This window comes from Podarcis vaucheri (assembly GCF_965113315.1).
Source record: "Podarcis vaucheri genome assembly, chromosome: 4".
NCBI classification, from domain to species: domain Eukaryota; kingdom Metazoa; phylum Chordata; class Lepidosauria; order Squamata; family Lacertidae; genus Podarcis; species Podarcis vaucheri.
In genome coordinates, this window is record NC_138762.1 from 35,167,440 (window position 1) to 35,185,003 (window position 17,564).

At 40.7% G+C, this 17,564-nt stretch overlaps 1 protein-coding gene across 1 annotated transcript in view; it reads left to right on the forward strand.

Moving 5' to 3' along the window:
• Window positions 1-16,231, forward strand: part of F5 (coagulation factor V) — a gene marked incomplete at its 5' end in the record, with an annotated part of 36,569 nt that extends 20,338 nt beyond the window's left edge. The window contains 11 exons of the mRNA XM_082221087.1: window positions 1,144-1,380; window positions 1,832-2,039; window positions 3,273-3,452; window positions 4,185-4,301; window positions 5,248-5,319; window positions 6,984-7,078; window positions 10,517-10,672; window positions 12,927-13,071; window positions 13,181-13,329; window positions 13,987-14,169; window positions 14,727-16,231. Of these exons, the coding sequence (XP_082077213.1) occupies window positions 1,144-1,380; window positions 1,832-2,039; window positions 3,273-3,452; window positions 4,185-4,301; window positions 5,248-5,319; window positions 6,984-7,078; window positions 10,517-10,672; window positions 12,927-13,071; window positions 13,181-13,329; window positions 13,987-14,169; window positions 14,727-14,873 (1,689 nt within the window). The 3' untranslated portion in view covers window positions 14,874-16,231. The remainder of the gene's footprint in view (window positions 1-1,143; window positions 1,381-1,831; window positions 2,040-3,272; window positions 3,453-4,184; window positions 4,302-5,247; window positions 5,320-6,983; window positions 7,079-10,516; window positions 10,673-12,926; window positions 13,072-13,180; window positions 13,330-13,986; window positions 14,170-14,726) is intronic.
• Window positions 16,232-17,564: the final 1,333 nt, after the last annotated feature.

Sequence of the window (17,564 nt, forward strand, 5' to 3'; positions counted from 1 at the left end):
GTCCCTCCTAGATTCTTTTCTAATTTTTTTAAACTTCAGCAAACTTCAAGACTTACGGTACCTCCAAGCCTGCAGATATTGTTTGGTGTGGATTTTGACTACATGAGTATCAACACTTAGAGAACTGAGCTTGTTAAGAATACATAGAGTAGGATTACTGTAGTACTAATTTATGTGTGCCGTACATGGGAGCAGAAATGCATAGCATATCTAAATTCCAGGTAGGGCTGTGAATGGCTCCTTTCTGAAATTCTGGAGAGCTACTGCCAGGTAGCGAAGACAATACTGAACTAGATGAATCAATGGTCTGACTCTCTACAAGGCAGCTTGTATTATTCCTAAATTAAACAACTTGGTTACAGTCAGAAGACAGGTAGCTACAACCATTTATAATTAAACCATTTCATATGCCCAGCTTTTTGATCTGTACAGACAGACATCTGTGCACAATAAGTACATCCCAAGACAGATTTTCATTCACAACCTGTCTATAGTTTCAAAGAAATTTTCCCATGGGAGCAGAGTTCTAGATGTGACTAGATGTAGTCTCCAAAATCTGAACCCAGGATAACTCCAGAAAGCTAAGCTTTTGGAAGGGAGGTTTTCCACCTTCATAACTGCTAATCGCTGTCCATTCAACCAGGCAGAGGGCCTGCTTGGTGGTGGTGCCCACCCTGTGGAACGCCCTCCCATCAGATGTCAAGGAAATACAGTCATCCCTTGGATCCCGAACGCCTTGGTACTTGGACATTTTGGCTTCTGAATGCCACAAACCCAGAAGTGAGTGTTCAAGTCTGCAAATGTTCTTTGGAACCCGAACATCCAACACGGCTTCCACGGCTTCTGATTGGCTGCAGGAGCTTCCTGCAGCCAATCAGAAGCCGCGCTTTGGTTTCCTAACGTTTTGGAAGTCGAAGGGACTTCCGGAATGGATTCTGTTCAACTTCCAAGGTACGACTGTAAACAACTACCTGACTTTTAGGAGACACCTGAAAGCAACCCTGTTTTGGGAAGTTTTTAATGTTTGATATTTTATCGCTTGATGATGATGATGATGATGATGGGAGCTGCCCAGATGGGCAGGGTGTAAATAAATTATTATTATTATTATTATTATTATTATTATTATTATTATTATTATAGATTCACTTTAAAAATCTGGCCTCCAGGCCATATTCTCTCCATGCCCATGGGCTTTATTATGAAAAGTCTTCTGAGGGTAGAAGCTATGATGACCAGTCTCCAAAATGGTTTAAAGAGGATGACGCAATCCTGCCAAATGGCACCTATACTTACGTCTGGCATGTGACCCAACGGTCAGGACCTCCAGAAGGTCAGAGAACATGTAGATCCTGGGCTTACTACTCTGCTGTAAACCCGGTAAGGCAATCTAATACAGAAAGTTTTTGTTTTTGTTTTAAAGCAGTAATACTTCTGTGGAATCCTCTGAGAGAAAAGGGAAATGAATTCTTTCAACAGTAATGAAGAACACGTTGGCTAATTTGGCTTCCAAATTTGTATGCCTTTTGCTTTTCAGATATATCTTGGATTTGAGATTCCCTGTGTATTAAATGGGTGTATGTGGAAATGGCCATGTTATAACATTCATGAATTACTAATATGATTTAGTTTATTATTTGCCTTTCACAAGCTGGTCCCAGGACAGGTTACAGCAATTTAAAATTCAGGATTTAAACAGTTTAAATTTATTACATATTAATATATCTGCATCAGAATGAAGTGAACTGATGCTTTCAAATAAACCACAAGAGCAGCAATTCATTTACCTGAGAAACTAATTTTGGAACCTCTTTCCTGTCTTGTTTTGTAGGAAAAAGATATTCACTCTGGCTTGATTGGGCCAGTCTTGATCTGTCAAAAAGGAATGCTTGACAAGTATAGCAAGCCAAAGGACATGAGAGAATTTGTCCTGCTTTTTATGGTCTTTGATGAGGCGAAAAGCTGGTACTTCAATAAATATAAAAGAAAGACTCATGCTGAGAGAATTTCCGGAGCAAAAAGGCACCATAAATTTCCTGGTATAGATGTTTTCCTTTGTGTACTATAAGATCCCTAGTGATGACGAATAATAACTATGACTATATTGAAGAAAAATGATAGGGATGTTTTCAGAATGTTAACATTTTACAGACACAAAACACTTACATTAGATTTTCTCTCTCTCTGTTGTCTCCCATGTTCCTGACAAGAGTTCAAATATAGTAGATTTATAATCAGAGGTCTCAAATTGTTTTAGCACAACCAGTCCTGCTACTGACTATTCCCTTGCACTAATATCAAACTCATCTGATCTTATTTTGCTTCAAATATTTTCCTGTTTCATTCCAAGGCCCCCCTCTTGATACATGTTAATGTATTCTGTTAATATTTTGTTAACAGAGAAATATAATTAACCTCCATCATAATACACAAGTTGGTTTTCTCTTTATTCTTCAAACTTAACACTATATCCTTACTCTCCCTTTCAAATTGAATTATTCTATTTAAATAAAGTTTAACTCGAAAGGCAGAGATATTTCTCAAAGCCATTGTTTATCCCATCAGTGGGCACTAATGAGCAAAAGTTAAAAAGTTTTAAACCACTTGGATTTGAGCTTATATTTAACTCCTTTCCATTGAAACTGGAAGGGCTTGAGGTATTTAGTGCTGACTGGATTACATCCATTTTGATTTTCCACATCCAACCTGACATTTGTAAAGCTAACTTTTGCTAAAGCCCTTGAAAATTGCAGGTGGCAAGGAGCACAGTTCCTGGGTGCATTATTTGAAGGTGATGCCTCCATTGAGAAAATAGGGACAAACTATGTGTTGTGGTTCTGTGATTAGAACTTCCAACATAATTGTTGTCTTGTAAAACCAGCCAGTTGGCATTTCCCAGTTTGGATGGTTGTGCCTGTAAATCTTCATTTGCTACTAGCAACTTCAGGTAGTGGTGGTGGGGATTATTAGAGGCTTCTGCAGCTTCAGAGAAAGAGGTGAAACAGGACGTGCCGCCCCTGGTGACAGCAAAAAACAAATTGCCCAATGTTGCCACAAGACCATTAGATTTCCAGGTTACTACTGTATGCTATCATGATACTATCTTAATTAAACCACGGAGCTGAAATATTCTTCTATGTCAAGGCTTTGAAGAACTAAGTAGTTATAGAAATTGCAGTTATGCATCTAAACGTTTTTTTAAAAAACAACAACCACAGAAGGATATGTGTGCTGTTTCCTAATCTCTGATCACATGTTCTTTTTTGTTCCAGCTATTAATGGGGTTTCATACCACCTTCAGGGGTTGCGGATGTTTAAGGATGAGAAGGTCCACTGGCATTTGATAAACATGGGTGGGCCAAAAGACATTCATGTTGTTAATTTCCACGGTCAGACATTCACAGAACAGGGAAGGGAAGATCATCAGCTTGGTGTCTACCCTCTTCTTCCTGGTAAATATAATCAGATGGACCCGTATATTGTTGTCAGAAAATTAAATGCCCTTCTCTATGGTGTTGGAATGACTCTGAAGAATTCTTAAGTAGTTATATCAATGTGAATAAAAAAAGAATATTTTTTTTTAAAGAATGACAAATGACCCAGTCCATATCAGCGTATAAACAACCCCTGATTTCCATGGTAAATAGTTGAGAAATTATTGCAATAGAATCCACTTTGCTTCCATTAGCCTTCTGAGATGCACTGGCTAACTCCTTTAGGTTACATAAGAAGAGGGGTTACAAACTGGACCCAGCTGGTAGTCTGGATCCTAATATTCTCCATCACCACGGGCCACTTTGACAGGTGAGCAGGCACCAACCACCTGTCAATCACCTGCGATCACCTTGACATTGGGCTAAGCATTTCTCTTTGCAGACTGGGTTGAATACAAGTTAGTATGCAAAGAGAAAATGTTCTTGTCTACAGATCTTCTCTGCTTTATTGATTTTTATAAAAAATCCTAATGTATGTAGTGAAAATACAGCATGAGAATGCAAAAAAACTGGATGTTTGTGAAAGTTCAGGAACCTTGCACCTGATGTCTAATTCCTGTTGGTGCAGAATCATAAAAAACAGAGTAGGCTTTGGTTTAATATGATGCTGCTCTACTCATCTTCTGACCACATTTTTCAGTTTAGGCATGCTTAACAAAAATGTGCATGCATTTCCTTTCTGCTTTGAAGGTTCATTTGGTACTGTTGAAATGAAACCGTCAGGAGCTGGCACATGGCTTTTAAAAACAGAAGTCGGTGAATTTCAGGAAGCAGGAATGCAAGCCTCCTTTACTGTTATAGATACAGGTAACAGAGTTTAACCATATTGAATCTCACAAAACAAGGCACATAAGTGCCATTGCATGGTTGGGAAGCAGTGTGTGTGCAGTTGGACTTCAAGCTATTGCTAGTAAATTAGCATTGTTTTGTATCCAATACAGTACTGGTCTAACTGTTAGGCTCATCCTACTTGCCTGTAGGACCCTGGCAGAGACACATGCCTAACTAGCATGTTCTCTCCCTCCTGGTCGATCGTTCGGGAGCTTCAAATGCTTTCTTCAGCTCGAACATCACAGCGACTGATACCAAGAGGCATCAGCACACTTACGATCCTGCAGACTATTTGCAGTTTGAGTAACAGAACTCAGTAGCACAGCATTTTGGCTTATCTACGTTTATTTACATATAATACACTCAGAGCATTCTGACTTAGCTCCTTCCTCTTTCTCATCAGACAGCAAAAAGAGAAAGAACAAAGGACAATAGTCCCACTTCATGGAGCACAGTAATACCAAAACATCCTGTTTCCGTCACTTCCCACACTGTGGAATGTAAACATGCACCGTCATGTGATAGACAACAATCCCATGACTGCAAACACGGAGCAAGAATCCTAACAACTCAGAGCAGATGCACTGAAATTAATCAAGATGGCTTACTCAGGTCTATTAATTTCAATGAGTCTATTTTGATGAAAACTTTGTTGGATGCAACCAACAAAGGCCCTGATTGGTGGGTACTGGCAGAGTTTCCAGGGATGCTGGGATCATGTCTGCCATTTTTATGCTGTTTTTTTTTTTTTAAAAAAAAAAGTCTGGCTGTGTATTTTTTCTTTCCCATCCTAGACTAAGTGCACACAAGATACAGCAATGGTGCATCTCCATCTCACCCCCAGGTGTAACCTAGGGTATAGGATTGCTCTGCATAGCACCAGAATTTAGGTAGGGCTAATGCATTTGATCCCTTTCAATAGGATGCAAGCTGCCCATGGGTCTAGCAAGTGGCATTATAAAAGACTCACAGATCAGTGCTTCAAACTACATAGGTAAGTTAAATTTCAAAGTGAAGGAATTTAAGTCGTTAAGTTGAATATGTTTTGTCTCTTTGCAAGTGATATTCTTTAAATTGTAGCGTCTAGCAATGGAACCACTACACAATAGACTACTGCTTTAATGAACATCCACGTTCTGTGGTGGCCCAACATTAACACTTCCATTTTTTCCCATTGTGGTAGGCATAAATTATTTTTCATGGTACCAAAATGGACAGCACAGATGGGTAATATACTAATTAGTAGGCATGCAATATAACATACTGAATATAACTTGTTTGTTTAAATATTTTTATTTACAATATTTATAAATATTACAATATTGTAATCTTTACAATATTACAACAGCAGCACAATTTTTTCCAAATACAAACAATTGTGAATTGTCCTGGCATTTGTACAGACTCTTATGGTGTATTATAATTATTATTTTAAAAAATATCGCCCCATTTTTTCATATTTGTTAGTTTCTTACCATAGTCCACGATTAATATATTACATAAATATTTGCCACATGTTGCAAAATGAAAATAGATTATGCTTGCCTCTGAATTTGCTGCCAAGGAGTGTGGTGGAGTCTCCTTCTTTGGAGGTCTTTAAGCAGAGGCTTGACAACCATATGTCAGGAGTGCTCTGATGGTGTTTCCTGCTTGGCAGGGGGTTGGACTCGATGGCCCTTGTGGTCTCTTCCAACTCTATGATTCTATGATTCTATTCTATGCTCTAATTTGACAGGTCAGTTTCTCAGCCATTCAGTGTGGTTTGTGATGGTGTTTGGTTTAGAAAGCAAAGACCTGCTCTATAAATTGGTTCTGAAAATGCCATCTCAACATATGACTTGCCCTGCTGGTGATGAATTAGCAACAGCAAATTTTTCATTTGAAATGCATTAGAATTTTTTTTAAAGCAAGTTCTAGACCACTCCTAAGAGGGATGTGGGTGGCGCTGTGGTTTAAACCACTGAGCCTTGGGCTTGCCGATTGGAAGGTCGGCGGTTCGAATCCCGTGTGATGGGGTGAGCTCCCGTTGCTCGGTCCCTGCTCCTGCCAATCTAGCAGTTCGAAAGCACACAGGTCAAGTAGATAAATAGGTACTGCTCCGGCGGGAAGGTAAATGGCATTTCCGTGCGTTGCTCTGGTTTCGCCAGAAGCAGCTTAGTCATGCTGGCCACATGACCCGGAAAACTGTCTGTGGACAAATGCTGGCTCCCTCGGCCAGTAAAGCGAGATGAGCACCACAACCCCAGAGTCATTCACGACAGGGGTCCTTTACCTTACTGCTCCTAAAAGCAGGTGTTTTGTTTTTTCAAAAAAAATTCTCACTCACTATTTTGTTTAGAGATTGCAAATGTATTATTGATAATGTTTAGTATCTTGTCCATTCTTGTCATGAATGAATCAGTCAGTTCAAACGTGTTTCCAGCAAAAACGCAAGGAGCATGCAAAAAAGGATGGTAAAGAAAGATCTTGGCTGTTCTGTTGGGTTAGAATGTGTTAGCCTATTGTAGTTTGTAATGGGATTCAATAGCTTTCATTTATTGTTAATAACGTTGTTTACAACCACTAAACTGCTTTTTTGAAACAATTGTTCTGAAAACTGGCATCGTTTAAGCTTTTCAGTTTCCTTTTGCAATACATTTTCTGTTTGGTCTTATCCAGGATACTGGGAGCCTAAACTGGCAAGATTAAATAATGATGGAAAATACAATGCTTGGAGCGCTGGGAAGAACGAAAGTGAACTTCCCTGGATCCAGGTATGATTTGATCACAGAAACAGTTTTATGAGTATAGATTTGAAGTAACTTGATTTAAAATAGCTTGCTTTTCTTTTTTAGCTTAAAAAAGAAATGCTGGGTGGAAGGTATGATGGCCTGTGTGGGTAAAAGAACCAATAGACTAGACATCAGAAGGTCCTTTAGCTTTGAACTTCTGGAATAGCCTGATGGATAAAGTTGCAGGCCAAAGAGCATTGTTGTACCTGAAACTGAGTAGGATAGATTTATTAAACATCTCTTGTAACTGCAAAAATGGAAAATGTTCAGAAAAGAGCATGCAATATGATTAAGGAGCTGGAACAACTCCCCTATGAGAAAAGGTGGCAACAATTGGGCCTTTTCAGGTTAAATAAAAAGCAGAGCGAGGGGTAGGGCATGACAGAGGTCTATAAGATAATGCATGGTGTGGAGAACGTGGTGAAATTTTCTCTCATTATACCAGAACTCACAGGACTGTCCAATAAAGCTAAATGATGGAAGAATCAGGACAGACCAAATAAATTATATTTTCATGCAAAGCTAAACTCTGGAATTCACTTTCAGAAAATGTAAAGGCACCACCAACTTGGGTGGCTTTATAAGAGGATTAAACAAATGTTCCATCACTACCATGCAGGACATCATGCCTCTGAATAGCAGTTCCTGTTGTTGTTGTTGTTTAGTCGTTTAGTCGTGTCCGACTCTTCGTGACCCCATGGACCAGAGCACGCCAGGCACTTCTGTCCTCCACTGCCTCCCGCAGTTTGATCAAACTCATGCTAGTGGCTTCAAGAACACCATCCAACCATCTCATTCTCTGTCGTCCCCTTCTCCTTGTGCCCTCCATCTTTCCCAACATCAGGGTCTTTTCCAGGGAGTCCTCTCTTCTCATGAGGTGGCCAAAGTATTGGAGCCTCAGCTTCACGATCTGTCCTTCCAGTGAGCACTCAGGGCTGATTTCCTTCAGAATGGAGAGGTTTGATCTTCTTGCAGTCCATGGGACTCTCAAGAGTCTCCTCCAGCACCATAATTCAAAAGCATCAATTCTTCGGCGATCAGCCTTCTTTATGGTCCAGCTCTCACTTCCATACATCACTACTGGGAAAACCATGGCTTTTACTATACGGACCTTTGTTGGCAAGGTGATGTCTCTGCTTTTTAAGATGTTGTCTAGGCTTGCCATCGCCTTTCTCCCAAGGAGCAGGCGTCTTTTAATTTCGTGACTGCTGTCACCATCTGCACTGATCATGGAGCCCAAGAAAGTAAAATCTCTCACTGCCTCCATTTCTTCCCCATCTATTTGCCAGGAGGTGAGGGGCCCCGTGGCCATGATCTTCGTTTTTTTGATGTTGAGCTTCAGACCATATTTTGCGCTCTCCTCTTTCACCCTCATTAAAAGGTTCTTTAATTCCTCTTCACTTTCTGCCATCAAGGTTGTGTCATCTGCATATCTGAGGTTGTTGATATTTCTTCCGGCAATCTTAATTCCGGCTTGGGATTCATCCAGCCCAGCCTTTCGCATGATGAATTCTGCATATAAGTTAAATAAGCAGGGAGACAATATACAGCCTTGCCGTACTCCTTTCCCAATTTGGAACCAATCAGTTGTTCCGTATCCAGTTCTAACTGTAGCTTCTTGTCCCACATAGAGATTTCGCAGGAGACAGTTCCTAGGAGTCACAAATGTGGGGACCGCTCTCGCATTCCAGTGCTGCTTGTGGGCTTCCTACAGGCATCTGGCTGGCCTGTCAGAACAGGACACTGGACTTTGATGGGCTTGTTCTTAAATTTGTGGGGCTTTAAAAAAATTCATATTCTTCCATTTGAGACTGTTGGGGTCATATTTTGCTGTTATGAGCTTTGGAAAGCTTATACCTTCCATCTTCTTTGAAGGTATCAGGGACATCTTCAATCTGAGATGAGATGCTGGGTGATGTGGATTTGTATCAATATAATCTGATGGATTGCCATGTTTGGTGTCAGGCCAAACTGCCTAAAGATGCCTGGCTGTGCCTGTGTGGCTTCTTGACAGTCTTGTGTGAGTCATCTGGTGGCCCAATAGGTTGTTTGTGATGAGATAACAATCAGTGGGTTAAAAGTTCTTTGGGTCTGGGAATAGGGGATTGACCTATAGGCCCTGTGATCTGTAATCTTCTCAACTGTGCAGTTCTGTGTCATCTTTGAAAAAGAAAAGGTTAAGCATATTGTAGTGGCTACGAATGTTTTGAAACATCTTTCTGAAGTTCATGGCTGAGACAGAGAGAGATTTGAGGTCCATCTGAGGGCTTGTTTGTGTGCTTAGGGCAATAGTTAACTTTTTGGCACACTTCTCCTGCTTCATCAGCTAGGGTAGAAAGGTCAATACTGTTTGTTTGAATTCTGAATATCTAGAGAAAGGGCTTTTGTACTGGTAAATAGTACCACTACTGAAAGAGCAAAAATAAAAGACAATGCCCCCAGAACTTAGAAGGAAAATATGATTTTAAAGGAAAATATGACCTATCAACAAAAGTGTTGTTTTCTACTTCTGACTTGCTCTCTGTTTGCCCCTTGCTACAAAACGGTTCATGGCCTTCAGGAGGTCAGAAGATCTTTGCTGTATCAAGTTATATATTCCTATCACTGTGCAATCATGCAGATGCCAAATGTTTTTCCAGTTTTGGTATAGGTTTTTTGTCCTGCATGAGACTCTTGATTTTACTTATTTCAAGTGCCCCAAATTGCTTAACTCTAAAGTAGGACTGCATAAACTTCTAAGGAAATGTACCTTGCTCTTAAAAAGTCTTGTTTTAGCCATCCTAGGCAGGTAGTTTATTGAAGCACTAGTGCAGGTATGGCCAAACTTGGCCCTCCAGATGTTTTGGGCCTAAAATTCCCATCATCCCTGACCACTGGTCCTGTTAGCAAGGGATGATGGGAGTTGTAGTCCCAAAACATCTGGAGGGCCAAGTTTGGCCATGCCTGCCTAGTGGAACTGTCTTCTGTGGTGGATGTCCTGTATTCTGTGTGCACTGATTGGAAATGAAACAGTGTGACTGCCCCAAAACATTTGCTGGCACAAACAGTATCAAAGGTGGGATTGTGTATGATTTTCCCAATAGCATAATGAGCACCAAGGCTGACAAGGACAGCAGCAGGGAGCTGGTACAAATTACTGGGGCCCAGTGATCTGGAAGGGGCCCCAGATCCTAACTATCTTGCATATGTTTTTGTCTTTCTCAGTAGCATCATTACAGACAGAAAGAAAAACAATAAAGCTGCATATTATATGAAAAAATGAACATTGAAAAATAAAAATAAACTGGCTGTCACAACATACACGTATACCATGGAGTTTTACGTGTGCATGTGCCAAAATCACACTTGTCTTTCTCACAAAGAGGATACCTTTCCAATGAAACTGCACTTATATGGATCTACTGTTTTGCTCCTGTATAGGTGGACCTAGAAAACCAGGTTCTAATCACAGGCATTCAGACCCAAGGAGCCAAGCAGTTCATGCGTTCCTTGTATACAATGGAGTACGTCATTGCCTACAGCAAAGATGGAAGAAAATGGGTTGCTTTTAAAGGGAATCACTTAGGGGCACAGAAGGTGTGTATATTTACTGTACTTGTCCCTGTTTTCCACTTGAGGGGGGGGGGAAGGCAGCAGGCGTTGAAGTTTTTGCTCAAGGGATAATGTAGATTAATATAAAGAGAGCCAATGTGGTGCAGTTGTTACTGTTAGACTCCTGGACTATGACAAAGGAGATCAGGGTTCAAATTTCCACTCAGCCGTGAAGCTTAGTGGGTGACCTTGGGCCAGTCTTGCCGCCTAATCTACTTTACAGTGTTTTGAGGTTAGCTTTTTCACCTGCCTTGCTCCACCCTCCAGCCCTGGGAGCCTTTATAAGAGACCTGTTCTGCTACCTGTTCTTTATTGTAATTGATAAGTGCAGACTGTTAAATTATTATTTGCTGATGTTTAATTTTACTGTTTCCTGTTGGATTCTAATGGATTATTGAATATTGCTTTATTTTATATAAATTGTTTATTTTAAAGTTATCGTGACTTTTTTATAGGATCAGATTGTTACTATTAATGTTTGATATTTTATTATTTTTATGTGTGTTGGAATATGGGTGGGGTAATAATAATTTTATTTTATTTTTTTTATTTTGCAACACCATTGTAAAAATACCTGCACTTGCTGTGCATCTACTACAGAGTCTGCTTGCTTTAATTTAGGTCTAGAATACCATAGGAATTGCCTAAATCCCAGCTTGATCACTGCGAACATTTGCAGGAGCGCCACTTGAGATGGCAAGGCTCATTTGACATCAGCACGAAATAGATCCTTTAGTTTGATCAGCCTAGTCCTGTGGAATGCTCTGCCAATAGGGATTCAGCAGGCACCTCTAGTTTCAACCTTAAAATGCCTGTTGAAAACTTTTCTGTGCTGCTAGTCTTATGCAGGTAATTAAGAAAAAGTTAGTTGATGGTCTCTGATTTTAAATTTTTACATGTCTTATTGCATATAGGTATAACTGTAAACCATGTTGATTTTTAAAAATAATATAGCAGTATAGAAATAAATAAAAAATTAAAAATCACAGTGAGACAGAGAACTAAGTATGCCACCTTGAGCTCCTTGAAGGAAAGGTGGGATGTAAATGTAATAATAAATATGAGAATACAAATGCTAAACTTATATGAATACTAGATGCCAGTGCTAAACATATATGACCACATGAAAGTAACCTTTTCCACATGTAGCCCATGAGGATATAAATGTGCATTGACATGTGTATCTCCATTCATATTGCAATTCTCATCCAGTCCCCACTGAACTGGCTGGGTGCATCTTCTGAAACACATCTCCACCTAGAGAGCCACCATTTATTATGCATGGTTAACTGGAATAAAAAAATTGGTTCAGGGCTGTTATGGTCCATCTTTTTTAGCCTGAGAAATTGTATAGAAATCCTGTCCTCCCTTAAAGAGGGTACATGTTGCGGTGAGACCTGGAAACCGATCCCCTCTGTTGTGGGTGGGCAAGATTTGTCAGCCACAACACCCGATTGGTAGGTCCCTCGTAGCTAGGTGCAATCTGGCCAATGGGACACAGTCCAAACGGTTCGAGGGACCTATTTATACCTATGCACGTGACCCAGAGCTTCCTCTTTCGGCTAGTGCATTCGGAACACCCGCCCACCTCTCCCTACTTTTAGGGCTTTTGCCCTTGACCTTGCTATGCCGTTGTGTGTCATCTGTTGTTGGGACAGGGGCACGGCAGGAATTTCCCCCACTTGGCTGATTGGCTGTTGCCATTTGCATTTCGCCTGCTGTGTAACAAATTGTCACAACTTGTAGGGTTGCGGATAGGCTCTGGTTTAGGTGATAGGGATGGGAGAAGACTCTCGCCATCCCTATGTGAAGCATATTCTGTGAAAGGAATCCAGGGACTCAAATGGTTTGGTCCACCCCTGAGAGGGGGTTGTGCCCGTGCCTGAGTCCAGGGGGACATTTGTGTGGCGGACATAGTCCGTTCCCAACTTTTCGCTTATCCAGGTGTTCACCCTTGGCTGACCTATGCTGGAACACTGGGTCAGCGCTACCTGCATGGTAGGGAGCTAGTCGAACCAGAGCCTATGCAACCAATCACTTTCTGTAATCAATAAAGTTGGGCCTAAATTCTGCCAAAAACCAAAACTAAAATTTGAGTCAAGTGTGAATTTATTTAGGGGGGAGGTTTCTGGGTCTGAACAGGCAAATGGGCAGAATCCATATAAGAAAATATATGTGAGACACTTATCCATGAACAAATACCGCAGAGTTACTTACAGAGCTCTTTTGTTTCCACTAGGTTTTTGAAGGCAATTCAGATGCCCATGGAATAAAAGAAAACCTCATTGACCCTCCTCTTGTTGCTAGGTATATTAGGGTGTATCCAACCAAGTTCTATAACAGGCCTACTCTTCGTATGGAACTCCTGGGTTGTGATACAGAAGGTAAGACCTGGATCCTGCAGCTGAGGCCTTTCTGTGTGTACATCTTTGCTGTAAACCATACTGTTGCTTAGGAGATCTAACCAGGATGTGTCCATATTTTTTATGATAGATTGCTTTATGCCGTTGGGAATGGAAAGTGTGGCTATCAAGAACGTGCAAATTACAGCCTCTTCTTATAAGAAGACTTGGTTGGGTTCATGGGAGCCATCTCTTGCCCGCCTCAATCTCAAAGGGAAGATGAATGCCTGGCAAGCAAAGGTAAAGACAAAAGCTGCAAAATCGAAGCTTCTGCAGTTGTTGTTATTTTTTTAAATAATGTAAAAGTAGAGTAAAAATGAAATAATCAGGGTCGCACACAAGCTAACCATCATATTAAAATACCATATAAAGAAATCAATAGAAAAAGAGGAAAGAAGTTAGCGCTAGTGCTAGTGAATGAACTCCGTTAAAAAATAATAATACCTGTAGCTTGAAGTCATTGGATCTACTCCAGTGTACACAGGATCAGCAGCTGTAATGCCTGCAGGTGATATCCTTGATTAATATACACACTTAACCCTGGAATACCGAGCTTAATAGGACTTACTTCTGAGCAGACATATATGGAATTGTGCTTGAATGAAGTGTTGGTTATTTAGCTTTAAATTTTTCATTGCTTTCTTTTAACAACTGTGTTTTATTTTCTTTGAATTGCTTCCACTTCACAAATTATTTTGATTGTAGGTCAACTAATACATATAATTAAATAAAGAACACATGGAAGGATGCTAAACACTTGGCTATTTTAGAGTCTTCGTCCAGTGTTCAGTGACCCTGTGCACTTCTGTAGAACTCAGTTAAAGATTTGCAAGTATTGGATATTCACCAGTGAACTTGCACAACTCAGTGTTATTATTGTTCTCATTAATTTTACAGTCTAACAACAACCAACAATGGCTGCAGATTGATCTCCTTCAACCTAAGAAGATAACAGGCATCATAACACAAGGAGCTAAATCAATGTACAGTGAAATGTATGTGAAGACATTTTCCATCCTCTACAGCGATGATGGTTCAGTGTGGAAGCCTTACATGAATGATTCAACTTCCCTGGAAAAGGTACCAATTCTTCCTCCCCCTCCCTATTTATTATTTTCATTTATGATAAGCATTAAAAATGTTGGCCACTCCCCCCTACTACTGAGGTCTCCTTTAACAGTCTTGATTTGCCAGGTTTGACTCAGTGACTCTATACTGCCAAATCATTTTGCTTCACCAAGGATTTAGAGTTCTTACAAGCAATATAGGGACCAGTGATCATTAGATATGGCTTGTGTAACGTGGAATAAAATACTGGAGCTACATATCCAAACAGTGTTTTTATTGTAAAGATCAAAAGCTAGAGTCCTTAGGTCCAAATTCTAATGTGTAGTGGATCCCCCTACCACACTGTGGGGACTGGAATCTGCCTGAGAACTTAGAGAATCATAATAGGTACAGTGTTTGCCGTGGACTCAAAGGATGACCCAATGGCCTGACACATAAGGGACTGCACAGGTTTATATGAACTTAGATATTATGTGCCATTGTGGGAATATGTTAGTCCAACCTTTTGTCTACTCATTGTGCATTCATTCTGCACTTTTGTCCACTCATTTTGTTATGCTTGTTTCCAGGTGTTCACAGGTAACATTAACAGTGGTGGCCTAGTCAAGAACTACTTCAGGCCACCGATATTTTCCCGATTCCTTCGTGTCGTTCCAAAAACATGGAATCTGAGTATTGTACTTCGGATAGAACTCTTTGGTTGTGATGTGTTTTAGGGGCTGAACAGAAGACTCTCATACTGAAAGCCCCACAGCCTTTAAGCTTGCTGATACCAGATGTTGTAAAAGGGGAAACCAGAACAAAAAACTCTTTTAGAGTGATTATGGGGTCCGTATCCAAAGCACTTTAAGCTGTGGATTGGAATAGCTTTGAAAATTCAATTAAAAGACATTCATACCTATTTAAGTACTGTGAATGCATAAGATAAACAAGCAATTGTATTTTCCATTATCACTGTGGATAGATACCTTAATGTATTACCATCATTGCCTTTGCCGTCTTCTGTACTTCCTACCTTCCCTCTTCCATGCTCAGAACAGCATGCTTAAACCAGATAGTAAGAGCGGGAATGAGGAGTGGGGTCAGGAGTCTCTGATCAGTGAGCTGTCAGCAGACGTATGAGCTTTGTTTACCAAAGGATTCTGAAGAGCCATTCCTTCAGGGGAGGTTAATTGGTCATCTTCTAATTCAGGGGTCACCAACGTTTGTAGGCCTGAAGGCACATTTGGATTTTTGAGACCGTGCTGTCAACACCACCCACTTTTCATTTCTCCTCTGCGGATCACACCCCACCTCCATGAGAGACAGAAAGATAGTGCACATATTTCCCTTACTATGGGACTTGGATAGAAGTTGGATCTAGCAGAATTAATTTCAGCCTTGGAAAGGGCATAGAGCTGAAAGAAGTGGGGAACAGCGTTGCTCTTTCAACTTCCTCCCTAAGGAGAGGAAAGGTAAACACCCTTATGACCAAGGAGACAGCTCAGAGGGGGCACCTGGGCAAGACCTCAGGAGCTCCACTTCAGCCACAGGTGCCACGTTGGTAACTCCTGTTCTGATTCTTCACAAAAGCCATCCCTGCTGCTGCCGATAAATGAACATTCACAACATTTGTCAGTATAACTGATCTAAGTAGACAAACACCGCCATTGGTTCTACATTATCTGAGTTCCAAAGTGAAAAGGGTAGTTCCCAAAGATAAGTGGGAAATCAAAGAATTGTAGAGTTCTGTGATTTTTCATATCAGCTAGATGTTTGTGCTTCCAACAATTATTGACTTCATTGTTTGTGGGGAAAGCGTTTAAAAGAACTTGAAACGCATATTAGAAAATGATTTAAGATAAGTAGAAATGGTTATGTAAGGTATGTCTCCAAATGCACAGTCATGTATTTTGCTAACTATTTATGGTTAGGTCTTCCTTCCATGGCTTTGGAGGTGGATTAACACTGAAATTCATAAGCGGGTGGTAAATCTTTCTGCAAGATGCTTAACACTTTTTCAGGATCTGTTTCATGTTAATTCATATTTTCTGAATAAAATGCAAAACAATGCATATCTAATGTGTAAAAAGCACACTTGGTGGCAGCTCCCGTTTATTCCAACAACTTTAAAAATCACTGATCTGGAAGACCTTTGGACTGTTACTAAGAGGCAAAGAAAATGGGCTGTATTCTTATTTCTGTATAACAAAACCGACACTGTATGAGGCGAAATGCTAGAAAGGAATTAGTTCAAAAGCACTAAAATCATGGCTCAGCCAGTGTGGTGCAATGAGTAAAGTTTGCAGCCTGGGTGCAGGAACTTAAGTTCAGATCCCATCATCTCTGAACCCTGGCCATACTTGCTGCTGGATGGGATTTGGAGTCCAGCACAATCTGGAGGCGGCACAGATTCCCCATCCTTCGCCCATGGATAGCAAATGTTGTTTCATTCTTTCCTGCTGTGGAACAAAGGCCCAAACTATATCTGATGTAGGAGACATTTACTTCTTCTTTTTAAAGTATAAAATCAACTGGGGAAGGGCCTGAACAGGATCCAGTCACTGGTGCTATTGGAGGCATTTGACTCCATTCCCCTACACTGTTTCCCCAACTAAAATCAATTACACTGGGCAACAATTTTTGACTTTTTGAATGTTGTCTAGATTTCTACAACTGATTTAGGGAATTTTTGCACTGCTGAATCAGGAAATGGCATCCGTTTCTCTCCATCAGGTCAGGTTTTCTGTAAACTGAATGGTGGGCATTGATAAAGGTAAGTACACGTAAATTGCATGTTGCTTCAACATTTTTCAAACTTCAGGGCTTGAACTTCCGTTTCTTGGAACTCCTGGAATGCTCAGCAGCACAGAGGTCTCTCTTCAGAGTCCAACAGTAGTCAGCCATCATGACTGCGTCCCAGCAACCCTGATACCTGGTCTCCATCTCTTTCATGTCCTGATGGAATCTCTCCCCCTGCTCGTCACTCATTGAACCCAGGTTCTCAGGAAACCGGTCCATATGTGAAAATAGGTAGTGCATCTTGACGCTCATGTTGCAGCCCAGGTTTCTGAAAGCAGTCAGCATGTTGTTGACAAGTTCTGCGTATTTTCTGGCCTTATTGTTGCCTAGAAAGTTCTTCACTACCAGAACAAATGCCTTCCATGCTTCCAGTTCCACTTCGTTCATTGAGTTTCCAAACTTTGGGTCTCTGATGAGCTGACGTATCTGAGGACCGTCAAAGATGCCAGCTTTCAACTTCTTCATGGTCAATCCTGGAAAAGCCTGGCACAAGTAAATGAAGCAGTCACCATCCTTGTCCAGAGCCTTGGTGAACTGCTTAATTAAGCTGGGCTTGATGTGCAGCGGTGGGAAGAGTATTCTGTCTCTGTCCACCAGAGGGTCGTTGATGACGTTCCTTTTTTTGC